The sequence below is a fragment of the Nannobrachium achirus genome (assembly GCF_963921795.1).
Source record: "Nannobrachium achirus genome assembly, chromosome: 10".
NCBI lineage: Eukaryota > Metazoa > Chordata > Actinopteri > Myctophiformes > Myctophidae > Nannobrachium > Nannobrachium achirus.
In genome coordinates, this window is record NC_137819.1 from 44,619,243 (window position 1) to 44,646,108 (window position 26,866).

At 41.9% G+C, this 26,866-nt stretch overlaps 1 protein-coding gene across 1 annotated transcript in view; it reads right to left on the bottom strand.

Annotated features, from left to right (window-relative positions):
* adgrb2 (adhesion G protein-coupled receptor B2) overlaps positions 1-26,866 on the bottom strand; it is a 356,837-nt gene that overhangs the window by 213,341 nt on the left and 116,630 nt on the right. Inside the window, exons 3-4 of the mRNA XM_080734701.1 lie at positions 24,948-25,031; positions 8,653-8,847 (exon numbers count right to left, since the gene is read on the bottom strand). Coding sequence (XP_080590827.1) covers positions 8,653-8,847; positions 24,948-25,031 — 279 coding nt within the window. The remainder of the gene's footprint in view (positions 1-8,652; positions 8,848-24,947; positions 25,032-26,866) is intronic.

Genomic DNA, 26,866 nt, shown 5'->3' on the forward strand with positions numbered 1-26,866 from the left:
CGATATTATCGCGATAATCTAAATATCCCCAAATATCATGGGGCGGAACATTGGCCAAAAAAATAGCAGATCTATAAGCTCGCAACGCGTACGCATTGTGAGCTTGTACTGTAGATCGGCAATTTTTTGGGAGATTTGGCAGAGTGAAAAAAAAAGACAGTATCAAGTACATATATTATAAGTACCTTTAACCAATTATAGAGGGATTAAGTGGTACCGGATATGCAGCTCGGCAAATAAAAGGTGAATTTATCCCTGTGCATGACGGAGGACGCCATCACGATAAAGTAAATCTCCACGATACGATTATCGTGAGTGTTTTCTTATCACGATACACGATAATATCGCTTATCGTCCCATCCCTAATTTGATGTGGTGAGGTCACGCATTCTTAGTCGTAATTATTTTTTTGCTTGTGGAGCCTGCAATGTCATGACACATACAGCATACTGAATGGCTTATTATTATGAATATCTTTGGCCCCTCATTGGCCCCTTTCCCTCTCGGGTCAATGTATAATACAGCTGCTTTATATAACAAGTCGTCGTTGTCGGGTGGAAACCTTGTATGTCCAAAACCGTTAGTTTTGTATTTATCATTTTAAAAATGATCTAAACTAGTGAAAACAGCCGATCTACAAGCACACGTTGTGTGCTTGTAGATCTGCTGTTTTCACCACTTTTGTGCGATGGCCTTGTATGATGAAGTAGGGCTTTACTTTGCGAAAAAATGTACAAATTTGAAACTTGGAGATACGAGGTTTCTGCCCGACAGTGACGAAGTATAAGATTCATGTATGTGTGTATGTACCAATCCATGGGCAAGATGACTGTATCTTTTGCATTGCCCTGTCATTGTCTTGCTTCAGTAAATATGGCTGAGCTTTTGGCGTCGCAGCCATTGCCTGTGCATTGACCCATAAGCACTCATAACGTGCCGTTGTCTTGCTTCGCTATGTAAATGCCACAGAATTTATGACTATTGGACACTATTGAACACAGTCCAGTGACTAGGATACTAATACTCCCACTTTGCACTCTTTGGTGCATAGAAGGCTAATACCACAGAGCATGTTGTACGGAGGAGGGAAAAAAAGTGTAATTTGTCAGGGCAATTACTGCCTAGTTTACTTTGACAAGCGTGGAACCATTACTCAAAACTGATCATGTGTATCACACTCATTTAGGAGTTGTACCGTCCAAAAACAGCGAGGGGAAGAAAAAGAGTCTAGTTTTAGTTCATTGATTTTCTGCCTGAGGCACTTGTCTTTGATAGCCCTTCCCTGACCTGCACATACATACACACACACTGTAGCCCAGGAGTGTGCACCCCACACACAACCACAAAGCTATGCTTGTACTGTACCTGTACTGTACTTTGCACATGAACTAATAATAACCAATAGATGATTTTCTCTGTACTACTAATGTGGCTGTCAGGTGGATCATGCACACAGGCAGAGCTGTACACTGTAATCATGAGCGTGAACAGAATGGACCCGGGTGGAATCCTCGTATCTCCAGGTTTCAAATTTGTATGTTCTTTCGCAAAGTAAAGCCCTGCTTCATCGTACAAGGCCGTCGCACAAAAGTAGTGAAAACAGCAGATCTACAAGCACACAACGCCTCGCGGTGCGAGGCGTTGTGTGCTTGTAGATCGGCTGTTTTCACTAGTTTAAAACATTTTTAAAATGAAAAATGCAAAACGAACGGTTTTGGACATACAGTACAAGGTTTCCATTGGTACACTCTCTGACTTAAATGAACACTAGGAATTTTACTGTGTCGGCCCTCGTTGCTTGCAATCTCCAAAACACAATTATTTTAAATATTCATATACAAACCGAGTGTGATATATTATGTAGGCTAACAGCCTTCAGAGAATGTAGCATCTGCACTAAGTGAATGTTGTATCTTCAGTTACATCGCATTGGGGGTGTCATGTTGGGGTATCATTGCTTGAATTGAAACTGAACTCTAATTCTAGGGAACGATGAAACGCGTTTGAAAAAACTGTGTGGAAGAGGCTGCGTGCCTATGTGATTTTGCCTCCACGCTCGCTGGTACATGCACTACTCTTATGAGGTGGTGTAAAGTAACTAAGTACATTTACTTAAGTACTGTAATTAAGTACAGTTTTGAGTTATTTGTACTTTACTTGAGTAATTCCAATTTCCAATACTTTTACTTCTACTCCACTACATCTCAGAGGCAAATATTGCTCCACTACAATTATTTGAAAACTTTAGGTACTAGTTACTTTACAGATATAAATTATGATATTATAAAACATAATTGAACCACTTTAGCCATATTTTATACAGTGGGTATTTGAAAATAGCAGATCTACAAGCTCACAACGTATTTTGTACTATTTTAAGTAACATCTTGAGGCCAATACTTTTGTACTTTTACATTTTGAAGTCCACACTTTTACTTGTAACAGAATGTTTCTACATTGCAGTATTGATACTTTTACGTTTTAAGTATAAAATGTGAGTACTTTTTCCATGTGTACAGTGTGTGTGTGTGTGTGTGTGTGTGTGTGTGTGTGTGTGTGTGTGTGTGTGTGCGTGTGCGTGTGTGCGTGCGTGCGTGCGTGTGTGCGTGCGTGCGTGCGTGCGTGCGTGCGTGCACAACATCCCCACTGGACCAAGCACACACAGCAAAGGATTCTGTAGGTAAAGAGATTAATAAACCATGCAACCGTGGAGACTCTCTTGTCCCCGACATGTCGGCGATGAGAAGGCGGGTGAAAAGTCAATCACAAAGAAAGGACACAGTATACACAGTCTCCCTCTCTCTCGCGGACCCCCGAAGACCCCGGTCCACTTTGATTCGGTCACGTTCCCCGCAATCCCCCTCGACGCACCCTTCAAAACCCCAACATCCTCAGTCTGCTCTGGTGCCACAGCAACAAACACAAAAAAAAAACATCACAGTACTGCATTGGGGGGGGGGGGGAAATAAATAAATAAATTGATAAATAAATAAATGGAGCATAACACAGCAACCAATATCCCATCAAAGGAGCGGCTGAGGATATTAATATCGACACTGAATGGAAAATGAGCCACTTAGACATACAAATCGCGTCGGCATTATTAGCATAAAAACACGATTAGCATATGCGCCGACAGAAAAAAGCGGTGTTTTTCCTCAATCTTTTTCGTTGCCACATGAGAGGCGGCCGGTAAACACTGACACGAGCGTGGCAACAGTGAGACGTGTGGAAGTGTGGAAGGGAAAACATAGTTAACACAGCTATCAACACAAGGCAACGCCAATTAAATGGAGGACGTGTTTACTTGACACAACTGGGTCTTATTGACGAAAAACACAAAAATATATTTTTAGAAACTTACAAACAAACTGTGCTAGGCTTGGCGATAAAATGCTTTTCTCAAATGAATACACAGACGTGCTTTGTGCTATCTTAAGGCAGATGGAAATATCACAGTCCATGCGGTACTTAATAATCTTAATATGCTTTGACATATTAAGACCTTAGAGAAATTGTCACAAGCATATTTTTTGGCACCGTTCAGCCTGAGCATGATGAATGGCCTATGAGTCAGACGCCATTCCTTTGAACTCCTCTGTTAAGTATGTGCAACATCAGAGACCCAGATCTAACGATGTCTCATTTGTCATTATCGTTCTTATTTGGAGCAGTGTTTCTCAAAGTGCAGTCCAGGCACCCCCAGTGGTCCTGGTGGCAGCTCCAGGGGGTCACCAGTAAAATGTGTTAATATACTGGTACTGGTTTTAACAGAACAATTTTGTGTCCCGGGGACTCCCAAGATTTGGGCTGTTTAAACCAGGGTGCCCGCCGGCCCTGGCAAAATATGTATACATATAGGACAACAAGAACAATCGGGAAGCTGACGGGCTTCAATGTAATCGCTGCTAATAGTCTATATCAGGGGTCTTCAACAGGGGGTCCGCGGGGATACTGCAGGGGGTCCCCAAAATTGTTGGGAAAAAATTTAAAAAATAAAAACATGATTCTGTCTCTTGAATATATTGTATAGCCTACATGATTATTGTGCAATTGACAGATTGTTAGTGATAGCTTGATAGTATTGACATTGGCTCTCAGTTAATATGGTATGTTTATAAATGGCAGTGGTACAGCCACTTGTACTTGTACATGCATGTTTAAAATAAAAGCAAGAATATATTAATGTATTATTTTAATAGCTTTTGAATGCACAATAGCATGGTATGTTTATACACATGAAACACAATCTTATACATAAATATACAATAAATGTTGTAGCCTCCCCCACCACCCACACCCCGAGGTAGGTGGTCCTTGCTCCATATCCCCATCAGTTTGGGGGTCCCTGGCCTGAAAACATTGCAGAGCAGCCATATTGGGTCTCTTCTCGCTTCCTTCAAAGTTGTTACCAATGATTGCTAATGAAGGCTCTGTTCCATTTCATTTAGCACAGTGGTTCTCAAACCTTTTATTTCAAGGTCCTCCATAACACAGAGAGCGTATAAATGGAATGCTGTAGCAGAGTGTTTCCAGTGAGCCAACAGGTACACCATCAGCACCCTGACTATGTTTGACCAGAATGGAACAGAGCCTTCATTAGTGTTATTGAGACCTGTGAAGGAAGTGAGAAGAGACCCAACTTCTCTCCAAAATGGATGCTGTGCACATATGCACTCCCTCCACTAACTATACAGATGAGCACACCCACGCACACACACAGCCACACCCACAAATACACACACAAGCAGTAATGCACACACAAGTCACAACAAACTCATAACTATGGTACTTAAACGGAACAGACATACAGCATATTGTCTCCGTCGGGCAAAAACCTCATATCTCCATAGTTCTACTGTTTATGTAAATGAATGCCCTGCTTCGTGATAATACACTGTGACACAAAATTTGCAAAAAGTGACGATCTACAAGATCAACGCAATGCAATGTGTCGTGGGCTTGTAGACCTGCTATTTTTGCTATTGGAATTAGTTTTTAAGCGAAGGTGAAAGCTTGTGACCAAATAATAACAACATTGGACCCATTGGAACACACATTCTTTTTTTAACTTTACTGAAAAGTAACAGTTTTGGACAGGGGTGTCGCACCAAATTCTGGGCCCTGGGTACAAGGATTCACTCACATTTTGTGCTTTAACTAATGAAAAATAGCAGATATACAAGCTCACAACGCGGCACCGAGTGCTGTGCTGCGAGCTTTTAGATCTGCAATTTTTGAAAAATCGTGAACATTTGTGAAAAACCTATGTTTCTATGTCAGTTGCTCAAACTTTTTCATGTGAAGATCCCCCAAAATGTATTTGGCCACGGACCCCATCTCAAAATATTTAGTTCCAGGGACCCCCCAGAAGCAAAATTTGAGTTACAAATGTTCACTTAAAAAATACATATATTCAAACTGATTTGCACACATTTTCACAACTTTTCAAAAATAGCAGATCTACAAGCTCGCAGCGCTGTGAGCTTGTAGATCTGCTATTTTTCAATAGCTAAAGTATAAAATAATTAAGGCCCCTCCACCTTGGGCCCTAGTAACTCAGTCCCACTTTCCCCCCCTTGTGACGCCCCTGGTTTTGGACATACAAGGATTCCACACTAGCGATACAGTATGTACCGTACGCTACAGAGCATATGGGGATGACTGGACACACGTAACGCGTGTACCTAGGAGAAAGCTCTCCGAAGATAATACAACATGACAATGCCTCGTCTTGCGTGTGTGTCTGTGATAATGTACTTGTGCAATCTCCATACCGTACTTAATGTGAGATCAGCGTGGGCACCATTTCCTTCAGAGGAGCACTGAATAAAACATTAACGCATCACCACATCCTCCATTGGGTACTATAATGTATGTCCGCCCCTTATCCAAGCATTTTCAAGTACTGCGTCTCTCTCTTAGCACAGTCACTCTCTAATATATATATTATTTCTGTCGGGCAGTGACCTTGTATCTCCGTATTTCAAAAATTGTATGGTTTCCTGTGGGAAACTAAAGCTCTACTTTGTCGGCTGCAGGTGTCGGGGCAAAATACTGATCGCATCAGAACGTACTATAGAACTGGTTATTTATTATTTAACCAATGAGAATATTAGCATTAGCTTGTGAGTGTGTCGGTGAGTCAGTGAGTGAGTGAGTGAGTGAGTGAGTGAGTGAGTGAGTGAGTGTGTGTGCAGGGGTCTTCAACAGGGGGTCCGGGACCCCTAGGGGGTCCTCAGAGTTACTACAGGGGGTCCTCCAAATCTTTGTGTGATAGGAACATTCTTTTAGATTAACAACTTGAACCATCGCACCGCAGTAGGGCAAAAGAAAGAGTGGGACAACGACATCGAGGGCTAAAGATAGGAACTGCGAGGCGTCAGAGCTTGGACCATGGAGGTCACGGGAAGTCTAATAGACATGCCAACACTACACCCCGGTGTCACGCTTTCTCTCTGCCCGCGTTCTGTCCATCTCTCTCCACTGTGTTTATCTGTGTGTCTCGGTTGACTAGCAGTGTGAATTGAAATGACAAAGTGACATTCTCATTCGGTCGGCCACTGTTACACCACCATGGCGAGATTACGTTCTGGCATGAGCAGATCCCATGTGACAGGTGTGCGTGCGTGCGTGCGTGCGTGCGTGCGTGCGTGCGTGCGTGCGTGCGTGCGTGCGTGCCTGTGGTGTGTGTACTGTATTCCGGTCATATGAAGAAGGCATTGAATCGTGACCAGGAGTATTCTTTCTTAAAAAAAAGAGACAATGAAATGCAAAAATGACCCCATCCGGAATTATGTAGTCTATTTGTCAAACCGACAATGTCAAGTCGACGTTTGTACATTTGAGTTGTGTGTGCATGAGCAACATTACAGTTCCTTCTACAGCTCTTTGTGTACATTGCGGGACGTCAAATTTAATCAAATATTGTGTTGTGACAAGAACAGGCCGATGATCACCACAGGGAGCAATGCTGTGTATATTCACTGATTGGACACCGCAGCTACTTTCCAACAGCCTCTTGGCATCCCTGCTAATGCGTACAAACTGCAATACCTGGACTGGGCAGTGGTGGAAATGGTTATTATTGTTTTTTGTTTACTTACGTAATAGTATACAATATGGCAATACAGACATACCGGTACATGTAAATACAAAGATCCTTTGAAAATAGCAGATCTACACTGCCCTACAAAGTGCAGTAACTACGTTTTTGGACACACCAACTTATTTGTGTATCCCAAAGGTCAAATTAGCCTTCATGATATTGGGGTATGAACAATTACCTCAAAAACAGATATACAATCAGTGTAATATCACTTAATATCACTTGCCTATATCTCATTTGGCTGATCAGCTGTAACACTTTTAAACACATTTTTTTGGTAAAATTTCTGTTCGTAGTTACTGCACTCTGCCTTTGTAGGGCAGTACAAGCTCACAACGTGTCGCGGCGCGACACGTTGTGAGCTTGTAGATTGTCTCTTTTCAAATAGCTAAAGTTTAGAGATAGATAGAAAGATAGATAGGTACTGTAGTTAGATACTGTAGATAGATAGATAGATAACTAAAGTGGTCAAATAATAGTAATGGTGTAAATATTGGCCTCAGATATGTGGGGTAGAATAAAAAAAAATTGAATTTGGAAATACTCCAGTAAAGTACAAATGCCTCAAAGTTGTACTTAAGTACAAGACCGACGCCGTCACTGAAAATAGCAGATCTACAAGCACACAAAGCGGCGTGAAGCTATTTTCATGACTTCTTAAATATTTGTTTTCTATTTTTTGAAGATTTTTCATGCATTTATTTGTGAAATTAGTTTGAAAATATCATTGCATTATTTTAATGATGAAAGAGTTCGTTTTTTTGGGAAATGTTTTTTTGGAAATGTTTTGAAATAAATGTAGGAAACAACAGACAGAAATACTTCAAAGCACTAGTATAATTATGTAACATAATACGCCATATTCAAACTAGACCAATAAAACTATTATAATAAAAGGATAAAGATGGAGTGAAAAGAGGCCGGTATGTTTCCAAAGGTGGGTCTTGGCAAACCGTGGTTGCGGTCAGTAAACACGCCACTGGGACTGGGAGCAGCAAAATGGTGAAAGTGAACTCTTGGCATTGTGTGTTTATTTATTGTTTTAACCCATTTAGACCTAGAATTATTGAATGCTTTAACTATTGACAAATAGCAGATATACAAGCTTGTAGATATGCTATTTTTGAAAAATCGTGAAAATGTGTGCAAATCTTTCAATATATATTTTTCAAAGCAAACTTTTGTAACTAAAATCTCTGCTTCTGGGGGGGGTCCCTGGAACAACATATTTAGAGATGGGGGGGACTGCGCCCAAATAAATATAATTTTGGGGGTAACCTTGACATGAAAAAGTTTGAGAACCACTGATTTAGAGGAAGGATTTAGAAGTCGGGTCAAAGACATCCAAAGACTGCACACATTTTCAAGATTTTTCAAAAATAGCAGATCTACAAGCTCGCAGCGCGGCACTCGGTGCCGCGCTGTGAGCTTGTATATCTGCTATTTTTCAACAGTTAAAGCACAAAATAATGGTTAAAGTGGTTAAAATCTAACGCGACATCGGGCACGTTCCAGGTATTTGAGGGTTTTGAGGGTTAACGTACATGAGCCTGTGATCCCGCCGCCGCCGTCCCCCGGGCACGCGGCGGTGTTGTTGCACATGCGCGTCTCCCTCAGGGCGCCGCTGCACAGCGTCCCGTACGGCGACGAGACGCACGAGCGCGTGCGCACCTGCCAGCCCTGCCCGCACGTTAGCGAACACACGCTCCACGATGACCACTCCTCAGCCGCCGGGTCGCCTGGCCAGAGAGAGAGAGAGAGAGAGAGAGAGAGAGAGAGAGAGAGAGAGAGGATAGATATGGGGCGGGGGGGGAGGGGGGAGTGTAATTTTAACAAGAGACCAAGAACCACCTCAAATCAGTGTTGTTTTTGACAGCAAATTTTGATTTAGTTTTATTCAAAGTCTTTGGAGTAAAATGTCATTTAGTTTTAGTCATAATTTAGTCACCTGAAAAGTATTAGTTTTAGTCGACTAAATGTCGTAAGATTTTAGGCGACTAAATCTACAGTTGATTTAGTCAACTGAAATGTATTTTGGCAGGCCTTGATGGCATCGTAATGACATATTTTCCACTTGGTTGTGTGCTGAAAATAGCAGATCTACAAGCTCACAACGCACAATGAATAGGAGCTTTATTTTGTTGACGAAATTGTCAATATATTTAGTCTTAGTTTTAGTCATCACAGATTAGTTTTTATTTCGTTTTCGTCAATGAAAAAAACGCAGTCGACAACCATGTTTCGTCATAGTTTTAGTCGACGAAATCAACACTGCTTCAAATGCCTTTTCTTGCCTCTCCCCTCATGCCGCTGACAAAGATGTAGAAATATAGAAATATGATTTCTGCCAAAAATCAAAAGGCAAAACATAAACATCCTAGGGCATGGATCCAGTAGTCAATAGAGAATGTACGCAGGGCTCCAGACTAACTTTTTTCACATTGATTGCACCGGTTCCCCTAACTTTTTCATTTAGGTGCACCGGCACATAATAATTACTGTACACAATGCGCTGGTGCTCCTAATTGAAAAAGCCTACATTATTTATGTGCACCCAAAAACCTTCAATACGCCTTTTGGCGGTTGGCACCCCTATAATACATTTTACGTGTTACCTCTGTTCTGAGTTCCCATTCACACTGATAATTTCTTAAGCACTTGAACCCATATAAATTATTATTATTATATAGCATTAGTGAAAAACTATTATATTGTAGTAAAAAAAAAAAGAATTAGAGATAAGGGGTGGCCCATTTTGTTCAAGACAGGATATTTAAATGTAATATTGTATTTTCTTTACATGGTTATTTTTGTGCTGCACCACTAAGCTATAATGAGATTATAGAGTTAGTTTACTCGATTTGAACCAATGCTGCACTCATTTGAAACAAAAGCCATATATAAAAGGTATCCAGTATCCACGTTGGATAATGTTGTTTAAATAATAATAATAATAATAATAATACGTTATTGGAAACTTAAATGCCTTTTTTTCCCTCTTTTTTTTTATTGCTGAAATATCGGATCGGGAAAAATCTGGATCGGATCGGGAGCAAACATACGTGATCGGGATCGGATCGGGAGCAAAAAACGTGAACGGGACATCCCTTATGAATAGGGTGGGCATAATAACCTTCGGCTACAGCCCATTTTTTTTTTACCTTTTCAGTCAATAGTTACCCTGTTGCCTGTGCCCTGTATGTCCAACTGTGTTGTTAAATCATGACCGAGATGAATAAACAAACAAACTAACTAACCCTTGTGTCCATAATGTGGGAACGTCATAATCATAATGTGGGAACGTCATAATAGGCAAACGTTCGGCAAATAGAGCCCATCTACTTGTTCTGTTGGGTCTCCCCAACACAGCCCTGCACAGACTGCAGTGTACAAAACTCTGCCAGGGTGCTCATCCGTACATCACCCCCACCCTCAAACGCCTCCACTGGCTTCCGTTCAAGTTCCGCATCACCTACAAAGTGCTCCTACTCACCTATAAAGCTCTTGAGCCTTCAGTGTGGCAGCCCTAACCCTCTGGAACTCTCTCCCCATGGCGATTCGCCAGTTGCCAACACTGGACTCCTTCAAGTCCGCACTGAAGAGACACTTGTTTATTCAGGCTTTTGGACAATAATGTGTTTATTTCTGTTTTTTTAAGCGCCTTGGGTTTTTGAAAGGCGCTATAAAAGTTCTTATTATTATTATCTACAAGCTCACAGTGTGTCACACAGTTCATCTACTTCCGGCAAAGAGATTTGATGTAGAGAGGGAAAAACAGTCAAGGTCAAGGATAGACCCCTGGGTTATGGAGGTCAAAGGGGGGTCATGTTAGGGGTTAAGTGTCTCTCTCAGGGACATGTGGACAGCGCGCTGCATGGGCGGGCCGGGGGGTGAACCGCTGACCTTCTGATTACCAGATGGTCTCTCCACCCACTCAGCTGCATCCACCCCGCTGTTAGGCTCTGGTTCCTAGTTACAGTACTGTACATGAGGCCCTCTCTGCCCAACATGTTGGGTCAGGATTAGGCCTCTTACCGGAGACGGGGGAGAGAGGTGGTGGTTATCTGCACTAATGATGACGGCTCAGGGCTGGGCAGTGGTGGACAAAGTACTCAACTCCAGTACTTAGGTCAAAGTATAGATATTCCTGGTAAAATAACACTCAACTACAAGTAAAAGTTGCTCAGTCAAATTTGTAATCGAGTTAAACAGGACTACTTGCTTTCAAGCATTTAAAGAGTTCATACTTTTTACTAGAGGAACATCTATTGTTTGGCCGTTGCACGGCCAACAATATGTCTGAGTCATAGTGTTGGGGCTTTGTCAGAGTACCCGTCTGTTTATGTCCCTTTTGTGACCATACTGTATATTTGGTGATGTCTGTCTCACCTGAGTCCCTTATATGCCCATCTATGGGCATCAGTATACAGCAAGAACCGTGGACTCTCTGCGTCCACGTCTGAGACGCGTCTGATGACGCGTTTGATGACGCGTCCGTGCTTAAATAGCCTTCAAGACGCAGCTTTGTGTCCAGGACGGAGCTCCCGCGGCTCAAGACGTGAAACCGCGGCTCAAGACGCGATTCGAGTCAAAGGACGGGGCTTTGACACTACAATCGCGTCTTTTCGCGTCTTTTCGCCAAAAGACGCGGCTTGGATCGCGTCTTTGAGCCCAAAGACGGAGCTGGGACACTACAATCGCGTCTTCCGTCTCATGACGCGTCCGTGCTTAAATAGTGGTCAAGACGCAGCTTTGCGTCCCTGCACGGAGCTTGCGTCTTCTAGACCCAACGCGATTCGAGCCGAAAGACGGGGCTTGGACACTACAATCGCGTCTTTGATCCCAAAGACGTGGCTTGGAGGCTACCGCGTCTGGCTGGAACTCGGAGCGGAGTCAAGTTCATTGAAAATAACGGGGGCCGTATGTTTTGACGCGGCGCCTCCGTGAGGCCGATGAGGCTAGTGTGTGTTCCCCTTCAGACGTCTGCTGTCTGCTCTCCGTGGGAAAAAAAAAAAAAAGGGTGTCTATTGTATGTATTTTTTGATGGAGAATTCAAATATGACCTTCTTTTTTGCATAGGACAACTCTAACCTGCATCAATTGGTATTTTATGATTGCCAATTGTACCCTATCCATCTAAAAAAACAAATTGGATCTCTATTGTATGTATTTTTTGATGGAAAATTCAAATATTACCTTCTTTTTTAGATAGGACAACTCTAACCTGCATCAATTGGTATTTTATAATTGCCAATAGTACCCTATCAATCTAAAAAAACAAATTGGATCTCTATTGTATGTATTCTTTGATGGAAAATTCAAATATTGCCTTCTTTTTTAGATAGGACAACTCTAACCTGCATCAATTGGTATTTTATAATTGCCAATAGTACCCTATCAATCTAAAAAAACAAATTGGATCTCTATTGTATGTATTGTTTTGATGGAAAATTCAAATATTACCTTCTTTTTTAGATAGGACAACTCTAACCTGCATCAATTGGTGCATCAACCTTCTCTCTATCTATCTATCTATCTATCTATCTATCTATCTATCTATCTATCTATCTATCTATCTATCTATACTTCACCTTTAGTCAAGAAGAGAGTTCAGCCTCAGGAACTTGCACACCTGGAACTGTGTCATGACTGTGTCATGGAGCTAAGCAGAACTATGTGAAATACTCACAATGAGTCTGATGGACCAATCAGAGTGGTGGTGGGGGGAGGGATCAACAATAGACAGAAACTGGATAATGCTTTGTTAACTGTCCCACCTAAGTCCCTGCTAGTCTGAACAAATCACCTTCCCTCTCAGAACACTACTACTACTACTACTACTACTACTACTACTACTACTACTACTACTACTACTACTACTACTACTACTACTACTACTACTACTACATTTATATAAAGCTGCTCTTGCATTTGAATTCAAGTCTGACACAAGTTAAGGTTAACTTAGGTAGTAGTTCATTTTGCTGGCTTTTGTGTGTGAGTGTGTAGGCCCACAAATTATTATAATTGTCTGTCATTAAGTGACTCAAAGGGAGACGTCTAATGGGTGTTTATTATTTTAATATTAACTGTGGGAAGATTATATATATTTTATTTTGCACTTAAAGTGTTGTGATATTATTCCTGAAGGAAGAGGGGTATTTTCACAGCCCAGGCTTTGAACCTAAATGCTGTTTACATGCTCTATAAATATTTATTTCTATATAAAACTCAGTTGTGTGGAGTTATTGTGTGCCTTTTATTGTAGCTAAAGAGTCCATTTGTTCACTAGACATTAAGTCAAGGTTACTATTTTGAGTTGAAGCCAAGTGTTTTATTACTTTGTGGTTTAACATTATTTAAAAGGCAAATTCATTGTTATGGTTACTTTAGAAGACTGCTTTTGCATTCATGAGTTATAAAGAGAGCCAAGCTAATTCAAAGAGTTAAGTTAAAGGAACACAAAACGTGACTTAACTCACAGCTGCCATTGGACAGACAGTTATAACATACTCTTATCTTTCACAGAACAGACAATTATCATTTAGTTTATCTATTTGAGACATGTAGCTGCTCTAGGGGAAATAGAGCATTAATTTGGGATCAGCCTATTCAATTGATAATGACCAATGGGTGCCAGTTTCTAAGTAGTTAAGCATATTACCATAACAATATATGTGGCCTAGACATGGATATTGCCCACTCAACTCGTAATCTACAGAAATGTCCACCACATCACACAGTATAAAACCTAGTAGAGAAATCTGCCTTCTCCTGTATTGTATTAGTGACATTCATTAATAAATAGTAAAATAACAGGACAGAGCAGAACAGGCCTCTGCTGTGTCTTTATTATGGGTGCATTCCAATGCAAATGGATACTCTGGAACAATCTGAAACAATGTATCTTTCCTGTGGCTGTTATAATGAACACAAACAGATCAGAACGTAATTTAACATTAACCAGTTACATTTATCATACAACAATGTAAGGGATGGATTCCTTTCTATTGTGTGAGTTACTTAAATGCTGATCAATATGTGAATCTGGCTCTTATCAGGTGGGTGTTTTCTCTCCCTGGCCTGTGCTGTCCTCAGTTAAACCAAGACAGTGCTGTTGTCACCAATGTGGAAAAAGCTTCAGCTCAATTTATTATCTCAAAGTAGACCAGAAAATACACACAGGAGAGAAACCATACGGCTGTGTCCAATGTGGAGAAAAGTTCAGTTTAATGGCTGCTCCGAAAGTGCACCAGAGATTTCACACCGAAGAAAAGCCTTACTGCTGTGAACACTGTGGCAAACGTTTCACTGTAAAATCTAGCCTCGTACAACACAAGAAGATTCACACTGGAGAGAGACCTTACTGCTGTCACCAATGTGGGAAAAGGTTCACTCTGAAGACGGCTCTGAAAAGACACCTGAAAATCCACACTGGTGAGAAGCCATATACTGCTGTCTCCAGTGTGCGAAAATGTTCAGTGATATGCATCATCTTCGGTGTGAAATCTCTGGTGCACTTTCGGACTATCTTTTCACCACATTGGACACAGCCGTATGGTTTCTCTCCTGTGTGAATTCGTTCATGTATTTTGAGATAAGACAATCGAATAAAGCTTTTCCCACACTGGTCACAGCAATAGGGCTTCTCTCTAGTGTGAATTCTCTGGTGTTCTTTTAAAATCCCCTTTTGAACAAATCTTTTCCCACACTGGTCACAACAATAAGGTTTCTCTCCAGTATGTGAACGCTTGTGATCTTTTAGCAAAATACTTCCCACAATGTTCACAGCTGAATGGCTTCTCTCCTGTGTGTATTTTCTGGTCTACTTTGAGATAATAAATTGAGCTGAAGCTTTTTCCACATTGGTGACAACAGCACTGTCTTGGTTTAACTGAGGACAGCACAGGCCAGGGAGAGAAAACACCCACCTGATAAGAGCCAGATTCACATATTGATCAGCATTTAAGTAACTCACACAATAGAAAGGAATCCATCCCTTACATTGTTGTATGATAAATGTAACTGGTTAATGTTAAATTACGTTCTGATCTGTTTGTGTTCATTATAACAGCCACAGGAAAGATACATTGTTTCAGATTGTTCCAGAGTATCCATTTGCATTGGAATGCACCCATAATAAAGACACAGCAGAGGCCTGTTCTGCTCTGTCCTGTTATTTTACTATTTATTAATGAATGTCACTAATACAATACAGGAGAAGGCAGATTTCTCTACTAGGTTTTATACTGTGTGATGTGGTGGACATTTCTGTAGATTACGAGTTGAGTGGGCAATATCCATGTCTAGGCCACATATATTGTTATGGTAATATGCTTAACTACTTAGAAACTGGCACCCATTGGTCATTATCAATTGAATAGGCTGATCCCAAATTAATGCTCTATTTCCCCTAGAGCAGCTACATGTCTCAAATAGATAAACTAAATGATAATTGTCTGTTCTGTGAAAGATAAGAGTATGTTATAACTGTCTGTCCAATGGCAGCTGTGAGTTAAGTCACGTTTTGTGTTCCTTTAACTTAACTCTTTGAATTAGCTTGGCTCTCTTTATAACTCATGAATGCAAAAGCAGTCTTCTAAAGTAACCATAACAATGAATTTGCCTTTTAAATAATGTTAAACCACAAAGTAATAAAACACTTGGCTTCAACTCAAAATAGTAACCTTGACTTAATGTCTAGTGAACAAATGGACTCTTTAGCTACAATAAAAGGCACACAATAACTCCACACAACTGAGTTTTATATAGAAATAAATATTTATAGAGCATGTAAACAGCATTTAGGTTCAAAGCCTGGGCTGTGAAAATACCCCTCTTCCTTCAGGAATAATATCACAACACTTTAAGTGCAAAATAAAATATATATAATCTTCCCACAGTTAATATTAAAATAAGAAACACCCATTAGACGTCTCCCTTTGAGTCACTTAATGACAGACAATTATAATAATTTGTGGGCCTACACACTCACACACAAAAGCCAGCAAAATGAACTACTACCTAAGTTAACCTTAACTTGTGTCAGACTTGAATTCAAATGCAAGAGCAGCTTTATATAAATGTAGTAGTAGTAGTAGTAGTAGTAGTAGTAGTAGTAGTAGTAGTAGTAGTAGTAGTAGTAGTAGTAGTAGTGTTCTGAGAGGGAAGGTGATTTGTTCAGACTAGCAGGGACTTAGGTGGGACAGTTAACAAAGCATTATCCAGTTTCTGTCTATTGTTGATCCCTCCCCCCACCACCACTCTGATTGGTCCATCAGACTCATTGTGAGTATTTCACATAGTTCTGCTTAGCTCCATGACACAGTCATGACACAGTTCCAGGTGTGCAAGTTCCTGAGGCTGAACTCTCTTCTTGACTAAAGGTGAAGTATAAATAGATAGATAGATAGATAGATAGATAGATAGATAGATAGATAGATAGATAGATAGATAGATAGATAGATAGATAGATAGAGAGAAGGTTGATGCACCAATTGATGCAGGTTAGAGTTGTCCTATCTAAAAAAGAAGGTAATATTTGAATTTTCCATCAAAAAATACATACAATAGAGATCCAATTTGTTTTTTTTAGATTGATAGGGTACTATTGGCAATTATAAAATACCAATTGATGCAGGTTAGAGTTGTCCTATCTAAAAAAGAAGGCAATATTTGAATTTTCCATCAAAGAATACATACAATAGAGATCCAATTTGTTTTTTTAGATTGATAGGGTACTATTGGCAATTATAAAATACCAATTGATGCAGGTTAGAGTTGTCCTATCTAAAAAAGAAGGTAATATTTGAATTTTCCATCAAAAAATACATACAATAGAGATCCAATTTGTTTTTTTAGATGGATAGGGTACAATTGGCAATCATAAAATACCAATTGATGCAGGTTAGAGTTGTCCTATGCAAAAAAGAAGGTCATATTTGAATTCTCCATCAAAAAATACATACAATAGACACCCTTTTTTTTTTTTTCCCACGGAGAGCAGACAGCAGACGTCTAAAGGGGAACACACACTAGCCTCATCGGCCTCACGGAGGCGCCGCGTCAAAACATACGGCCCCGTTATTTTCAATGAACTTGACTCCGCTCCGAGTTCCAGCCAGACGCGGTAGCCTCCAAGCCACGTCTTTGGGATCAAAGACGCGATTGTAGTGTCCAAGCCCCGTCTTTCGGCTCGAATCGCGTCTTGAGCCGTCTAGAAGACGCAAGCTCCGTGCAGGGACGCAAAGCTGCGTCTTGACCACTATTTAAGCACGGACGCGTCATGAGACGGAAGACGCGATTGTAGTGTCCCAGCTCCGTCTTTGGGCTCAAAGACGCGATCCAAGCCGCGTCTTTTGGCGAAAAGACGCAAAAAGACGCGATTGTAGTGTCAAAGCCCCGTCCTTTGACTCGAATCGCGTCTTGAGCCGCGGTTTCACGTCTTGAGCCGCGGGAGCTCCGTCCTGGACACAAAGCTGCGTCTTGACCGCTATTTAAGCACGGACGCGTCATCAGACGCGTCATAAGACGCGTCTCAGACGTGGACGCAGAGAGTCCACGGCTGTCTCTCTCAGTATATGCCCAATTATTGGAATGCCCATATCTGGGCAAATTGATTGGATCGTCGGTTCTGGACAACTGGATATACCCGAATTACTCGACGGCAGGCAACGCGTGCCAAGTTTGAAGTCGGTTGGTCCCATATATGCACATGACCATATATGGGCATAGCAGTCGGATCCGTGGCTCTGTAGGGATAACCCGATCTCTGTACATGTCAGTCCTTGTCCCTTTTATGCCCATATATATCGAGATCGCTGATGTCATCAGTATATGCCCATATATAGGCAGGTCCCCTTTTGTGCCCATAATATGGAGTTGACTGATTTGTTTTGCACCTGATACAATGACAACACATTGAGGTTAGACAACAATATTGGGCGTAGCTGCAAGTGGATTCCAGGGACTCTGTGGGTTCCTTTAGGGGGGTCTAAATGAACCCATACAAGTCTGTAACTCTGACAGTCTACAAATGGAACCAAATGGACTCGTTAGTCCATTTGTACACAGTCAGAGTTAAGGGGAGACCTTGGAATGTAAACGTTTGAGAAACACTGCCTTATGCTATGGCCGAGTAATAATGACATGAGCATGACGATGTAGTGACATGAACATGACAACATGGTCAGCCTTGCCTGCCCGCTTGCTGGCCCTCCCTTAAGCCAACTTGAGATAGAGCTGAAGTTACCTTCATTTAAATGTAGTGGAATATATGTCTTCGAGCTGCAGTGGGGTGAACATATCCAAAAATACAAACAATACTTAAAGCTGTACTGTGGAAGCTCAACTAGTGGTCAGTAGCGGTATTGCTTTTTTCGGCCGGAGTCGCCGGGACCCCCACGGCCGTCGCGAGCACCTCCGCCTCGCCGATACGATTCCGTAGAGCCGTCTCCCATCATTTTTAGACCAGGATTGAGGGAGTAGCAAGCAAGATTCCTTCACCAATGTAAACACAGTTGCTGAGGGAAGCTACTTCCTTTAGAGACAGCAAGACTCGCTGTGATTGGCCGGTGGTGTATGATCGGCGCTGTGATTGGCCGGTAGTGTATCATGTGGGAGATGACATCATTTTGCCGGGAAATTCTCCCCCCCTCACAACTCATAGAAAACATATAAAGAGAAGGCATCAGAAGCTGAAAATAACAGTGGAGGTTCTAAAACTTTAGCGATTTAACAGTTAGGACAATTTTAAGATTTGTTTTATAAAAAAAGTTACATGGTATAACTTTAAGTAAAGTTCAGATACAAAATGTTTTTACTAAAGTACAGTACTCAAGTAAATGTTCTTGGTTACTACGAATGTCCACCCCCATGGCTGGGGCCTTCAGGTGTTAACAGAACCAACACCATATTTCTTCATGAAAAAACAATCAATAGTTCTCTTCATTTTGAATTAGAGTTATGTTGTTTAGTTGGGATGTCGCTGGAGGAATACGCCTTTTTTTTCTCTTCGCGGAATGTGGCTGGGTGCCACACACGCGCACACACACGCATGCACGCACGCACACACACACACACACGCTAAAAGTTAGGTGCACGGGTGCAACCAATGAAAATGTTTAGTCACACACGACCGACTTTTGGTTGCACTCTGGAGCCACGGTATGAATAGGCAATAACAGACTGCAAGGTAAAAGTGATGCATTTAAGTTTGGAATATTAACTAAATATCCATATTCACAAGCATCCAAGAGAGAGGTGTGTTGGTCTGAGAGCACTCAGGCTGTCTCTAAACGAGAACATGAAGCATGCAATAACATTCTAAATATGTTATTCCAGTGACCTGGAAAGGAGAGTCTAAATTCATAAAACACGAATAATGAAAAAGTTTAAAAAATGTTGGTCATGACAAAAAAAAAAAAAAACAGTACACTAATAATACAAAACGTAAAGCTCCATTGACACATCATGGTGCCAATTTTGGTGGTGCCAAGGTCATATTTGAACGGTGGGAATACCCTTCCCGAGTGGTTCTCAAACTTTTTGGGCTTCAGTACCCCCTTTTTCCTGATTGCTGAATCCAAGTACCCCCTTTAATCGACAGCAATATTTTGAATAGAAAATACTTCATAGACAAAATTGTGTGCACATCTCAAGCCTATATTCAGGCCAGGTGCTGGACATCAAGGTATCAGATAATGGAAGGAGAGGAACGCCTGCAGACTGTTTATATGCGTACTTTTATTATAGGCAACTATAATAAAAGTACGTTTTTGTAGTACCTCTGCATACCCCTAGGGCAGGGGTGGGCAACCTTGATGATGGCGAGGGCCATTATATTTCCACCTTCACTCCAGAGGGCCACATTGCATATTGCTACGTTCTACTTTGTCATTCTAGTATCTTATACAAAAGAAGCAAAATAGCAGATCTACAAGCTCAAAACGCATCGCGCTGCGATGCGTTTTGAGCTTGTAGATCGGCTATTTTTGCTTCTTTTGAATTGGAATCCTGAATAATTTTTTTTTTTACTTTTAAATTGGAATCCTGAAATCTTAACATTTTGATTAAATATCCAACGCATTTAGTTATATACTCATGTTAAAATTATGAACTTAAATACAAATACATTGGACATACAAAAAAAAAACATTTTAATACTACTATACTAGTCATTAAGCTACTAAGATAGAGTGATGGAATTAAAGCAGGTCATGTTTGGAATTGTAACAGCTGAAATCAATAACACATTCAGTATTCCGGTATTAACCTGTGGGCCGCATTAAGTGAAGGTGGGAGCCGCATGTGGCCCCCGGGCCGCCAGTTGCCCACGTATGCCCTAGGGGTACACGTACCCCCAAACACTGCCCTACCCCATCGGGGTGAAGATACTCATACAAGCAAAGTGGCCACCCTCAATAGTGCGAGACGTTACAGTTAAAGACGCCAAGAGACATATTTGGCTCATGTTCAGCAGATAATCAGGCAGTTTAAGATGGTACGGTGGTATTACTGCACTGGATGATAATGTGTCCTTTCACATTTACTGTATAATTTGACACCTCTCTCTTGCTGCAGGCGTAGCTTCTTTGATCAGCAGCGGCCGAGGCGCTAGCATTTTGCAATTGAAATGGGCAATGTTACGACAGATTGACTTTAGATGGCCCGTTCAGCCACCCGATTCGCATACTTGGGGAGCAGCTATTGCTCCTGTATCATATTCATCTTTTGTCCATTTGAGTCACCGTATGACATAGCCAAGATCGATTAGTGTACTGTAGGTCCACTGTCTTAACCCATATGACATGGAACACATTAAAATAGCAGATTTACAAGCTGCGAGGTTGTAGATCTGCTAACATTCTTGCAAGTCTTTTAATATGTTGACCCGATTCTATAAATGACTTAAATCCTTCTTCTAAATCAGTGGTTCTCAAACGTTTTCATGTCAAGGACACCCAAAATTACATGTATTTGGCCACAGACTCCCATCTCAAAATATGTTGTTCCAGGGACCCTCCAGAAGCAAATATTTGAGTTACAAATGTTCGCTTTTAAAAAGATACTGTATATTCAAAGATTTGCCAAAATTTTTTTTCAATAATAGCAGATCTACAAGCTCGCAGACCGGCACTCTGTGCCGCGCTGTGAGCTTATATGCTATTTTTTTTATAGTTAAAGCATAAAATAATGGTTAAAGGGGTGCCAGGTCTTAATGGATAGCATTTGACTACTGTAGCATCATGAGTCAGCCCTCTATCGATACTCACAAGGACAAGCTTCCAGATAAGCCCCCAGATGCTTTTAGTGAACATTAGCCCAGCACTGCAACACTTGTTATGTTTGGAAAAACACACACCAGTGTGTTTCATGACCCTGTGGAGATTCCATCTGTCTCCTCCGTTTTGTGGTGGGTTTTCATAGTGCATAGTATTATAATGATACACGAGTAACTGACCCACGCAATCCCATATTAGTTCCCAGATTTCTTACGAGCCTTATAAATATGTGCCTGGGTGATTTAAATATGTCTTTAAGTCACTTAAGACCCCCAAAGCCCTGATATGCATAGACCTTGATAGAATATGCATGAGCAGGGGGATAATATTAATGGATATTAAAAGGCCATACTCATAGCCAATAGATTAATGCTCGTGGGGAATTATAGCAGCATGTGTGATCCTTCAGCGTGCAAGGTCTTATAAACCCACAGGACTGTAAACCATCAACACTGTGAAATACTGAGCGCTAGTTTAACCGGTAACCGTAAGGCTCGTCCCCAGGACACGCTCGCCCCCATGTTTTTCCGCCGACCGCACTCTTGTATTCTTGTATTTGTTTTACTGGGGTTAAGTTTAGAAATACATTTAGGGTTAGGCATAGTTTTAAAGATTTTTTTTTTTTTTTTTTTTTTTTACGATATTTTTAGGTGCCTGGACCACTACCCTGTGGCCCAGGCCTTACTGAAGTTAAGTTCAGGAATAGGGTTAGGTTGTTTAGGCATAGTTTACTGAGGTTACGTTTAGGAATACCGGGTAGAAACCGCTCCGAGGTTGCCGGGGCGAGTGTTTTGGTGTTTGTTTATTAACTACTTAAATCCAATTGCCAGTGGTCTTGGCCCTCTTCTCCCCCCTCCTCTACACCATATCTCTTTGCCAAAAACAGCCGATCTCCAAGCTCACAATAAGTCACGTTGTAAGCTTGTGGTTTGCTATTTTTTTGCAGAACGTTTGTCTATTATTACGACAAGCCCATAATAGGGACACATAGGGTTCATGTGATTAATCCTGACAGCTGTTCTTTCAGAGTTGAACCAACGGTCATGACTGTGTGGCTCTGTTGAAAACATAAAGTAAAAACGTATCTATAATTCATGAATCTATACTAGTGCCGACATATAGAACACAGCATGTAAACTATACCCACGTTAAACAGCATACTGTGTGCGTGGCACTATAGGCACGTTTGGCAAGTTTGCTTGCAAAGCCACACGCACGGACAGACACAAGCATGCACGCGCAGGATTGTGTGGCCCAGCGGTGATCTTAAGTTTGGGAGACAGCTGTGGAGGGCAGTACTTTCTCTCCAGCGAGGTACGCCCTTGGAGAAGCATGGGAGCAATATAGTTATAAGCCAACCCCCTGCTCTCTTTCCTTCTCTCTCTCTCTCTCTCTCTCTCTTGCTCCCTCTCGTCACCAAATTGTTTATGAGCACTGTGTCCTTGGACAGAGGCGTCATCACGCAGCGAAGAAGGAAATCAAATTAATTGCATGTCCGTTAATCGCATTACATCTTCATTAACATGCACTGAGTCAGGGCTTAAGCTCATTGCACAGGCCTGCAGGAGAAGTGTGTGCGTGTGTCGGGAGGGGGAGAATAAAGAGCAGTGGGGGTGAAGGCATTGCCAGGGGGTTCCCCCCGGTAGAGAGTCTCTCACACAGTGGCGGCTGTTGGAAATGCACGGAACTGTGAGTACAGTGTTCAGGTGCATGAATAGCGTGCACAGTGGTGTATGGTTTTCAAACTTTTTAATTTCAAGGACCCCCACTTTGGTATGCATTAGTACACAGAACAAAACACTAACTCAGATAGAACCAAATGAACCTGTTTGTTATTAAAGACCATTAGTCCATTTCGTTGTTGTGGAAACCTTGTGCAGTATGTCCAAATGTATCTCGTTTGGCATTTATCATTTTAAAAACGAATTAAAATAGTGAAAATAGCAGATCTACAAGCAACACAACGCCTTGCACCGCGAGGCGTTGTGTGCTTGTAGATCTACTATTTTCACTAGTTTTGTGCGACAGTCTATGATGAAGCAGGGCTTTACTTTTCGAAAAGACTTAAAAACTTGGAACCCCACTTTGAGAACCAAAACTGGACAGTATGTGTGCCGTTTTGTGTCTTGTGTGCATGCGGTCGTGTGTGTCTACACAGGGGCGTCACACCAAATTCTGGGCCCTGGGCACAAGGATTCACTGTGGGCCCCCCATGAATGTTAACTATTGAAAAATAGCAGATATACAAGCTCACAGCGCGGCACTCGGTGCCGCGCTGCGAGCTTGTAGATCTGCTATTTTTGAAAAATTGTGAAAATGTGTGCAAGAAACCTATGTTTCCATGTTAGTGATGCTCAAACTTTTTCATGTGAAGGACGCCCAAAATAATATGTATTTGGCCACGGACCCCCCATCTCAAAATATTCAGTTCCAGGGACCCCTCCAGAAGCACAATTTGAGTTACAAATGTTTGCTTAAAAAATACATATATTCAAAGATTTGCACACATTTTCATGACTTTTCTAAAATAGCAGATCTACAAGCTCGCAGCGCGGCACTCGGTGCTGCGCTGTGAGCTTGTATATCTGCTATTTTTCAATAGCTAAAGTTACTAGGGCCCCTCCACCTTGGGCCCTAGTTACTCAGTCCCACTCCCCCCCCCCCCTCCTTGTGACGCCCCTGTGTCTACATACAGTACAGCACACCTGTGCACGGTTCTAAAATAGCAGCTGTGCGCGGGTGTGAGTGACGCGGACAACGTGTGCCTGTCATGTTCCCGACAAAGCGCGGCTCCCAGTCCCAGTACGTGCGGCGGTACGCTGACGTGTGCGCGGCACTTCTAACATAGCTAGCGCGACGACATGCCGTGAATAATTGACTCCACTTGTACGCTTATCTGATTAATCATGTGAAATTTTTTGAAATCTGCATTAATTAATTACACATCATCACGTCTGAACTGGGCCATCATTAGTTAGGGACAACCACGGCAGCTGTCCAAAAAGAAAGTGGAGCGAGGAGGACCCGAAGGGACAAATACACATTTAATAGATGAGGAGTTAATGAAGAGCAGTCCTTTTTTTAGGATTTAAAGAAGTTCATAAAGCGAAGTCATCAAGTTTTGTGCCCGAGCCGTGGGCTTGTGAAGAAAAAAAAAAACATGTGGAGGAATACATGCACACGCGCACGCACATTCACACACAAACATGCACAAATACACGCACGCACACACACACACACACACACACTAGGGATGAGACGATAACCGATATTATCGTTTATCGTGATAAAAAAAACACTCACGATAATCATATCGTAGAGATTCAATTTATTGTGAAATCGTCCTCCGTCATGCACTGGGATCATTTCACCTTTTATTTGCCTAGCTGCATATCCGGTACCATTTGAAATGTACTTATATACGTACTTGATAGTCTTGTTTCACTCTCTACCTCTTTGCCAAAAAATTGCAGATCTATAAGCTCACAACGCGTCGCGTTGTGAGCTTGTAGATCTGCTATTTTTTGGCACGCACGCACACACACCACACTACTCACCTGTTTGTGCTTGAAACACACCTGGCTGGTCAGCTGACCGAGGTCTCTGGGTCTTCACCTTCAGGTCGTCGTCCTCGTACGGGTCTGCAGCAGGAACACAGAGGGACAGTTTCATTCTCTGCTTTATTCACGTTAGGATGCAAAGACTGATGTGCTGCACATACACACACACACAAGTACCCAGCAAGCACGGTCAGGACCTGGACCAATCAGTGACGTCTCGATTGGGGCCAGATCAAGTCAAACCATGACTAGTCAGATCTGGCCTAGAATATCACCTGATTTCAACCAACCTAAATCCTGCCCACGAAAACGGACGTCCTAACTAGTCAGATACAGTACGTCCCAGAATATAACCTTACATGGTCATATTTCAACTAACATTAGAAATAATATAACAATAATCCTGTCAAACTAAAAAGTCCATATGACGTCCTGGTAATGGCATCAAGGTCATCCCCATATGGGCTGTGATCTAGCCGAGTTCTGAACGTCACGGGAGTCACCGGAGGCACCGGAGGACGTTATCATAATGTCATCATGACGTCATTTGGCTTACAGGGTATTTAACCGAGCATATAACTTCAACCCTGACCCCTAAACTTAACCACTTAAACTCCATAAGGTTGAGCGAGTAGAGTCCCTCAGGGCTCTATTCTAGTATATCTTTTCTGTTTTGTGAGGAAAGCTTTTGTTCCCCCATTTAAAAAAAATGGCTCTGGAATGCAATTGGTTAGACCATGCCAATACAGCCATGTGATGAACCCGGCCATATTTGAATACTGGGCCCTGATTGGTCACCCAACTCTTCGGGATGAGGAAATGGATTCACAATTGAGCGGGGAAAGACCCAAATCCGTCTAGGGCAATCTTTCTGGTTCCAGGCTACCTCAAGAACCCGTGGGGGTCCCCGGACCCCACTTTCAAAGTCACATGGAGCGACGTGCATTGTGCACAGGCTGCCACATTCGGTCCAAACGTATATTCTTGGGCTAAGCTACATTACGGGGAAGCAATAAACGGTTCCCAAAGCATGGGAAAAAATCTTTGATTTAGTAGATCTACTTCAGTTGCATGCTACTGGCCCATGGGACTTCTCTGGCAGCCCCCTTTATACGAAGACACAGCAATACTATAATGATAGCCGAGGTAGCTGAATAGAATGTGAGTGTGAGTGTGTGTTCCTGTCATATCACTGATAGTGAATATACAGTAAGTTGGTATTTTCTCACATTAGTCCCTGTCAAGCTTCTGAGATGAGGAAGACACACACACACACACACACACACACACACACACACACACACACACACACACACACACACACACACACACACACACACACACACACACACACACACACACACACACACACACACACACACACACACACACGGCCACATACTGTACACTTGCTAGCAATCATAACACTCACACTCTCTCTCTCTCTCTCTCTCTCTCTCTCTCTCTCCAGCCATCAGTAGCGATCCTCTAATTTGGGAGTTCACAGAAACAACATGTCAGAGAGAAGAGACTGTTTCCTCTCCCCTCCCGTCAGCCCATTTATCCCCTTTATCCACAGGACCACCTGCTGTGAATCAAGCATTGTACAACATTGTCGTAGGACAGCACTGTAATCATTTTGTTTCAGATAAGATTAAATGTGCAGCTGATGATTCCAGCCGGGATTAAAGCATGTTGCGCGTTGTGCGTGCGTTTGGAGAGGCTCTTTCTAGTTTGCTACAGTATTAAACACAGTGCCTTTGAAACCAATTGAAGCAAACCGTGGATCAATAACTGGAACTCAATTTTGACTCAAAATGAGACACACACACACACAAAGTACAGTATGTCATTCTCTCTCTCTCTCTCTCTCTCTCTCTCTCTCTCTCTCTCTCTCTCTCTCTCTCTCTCTCTCT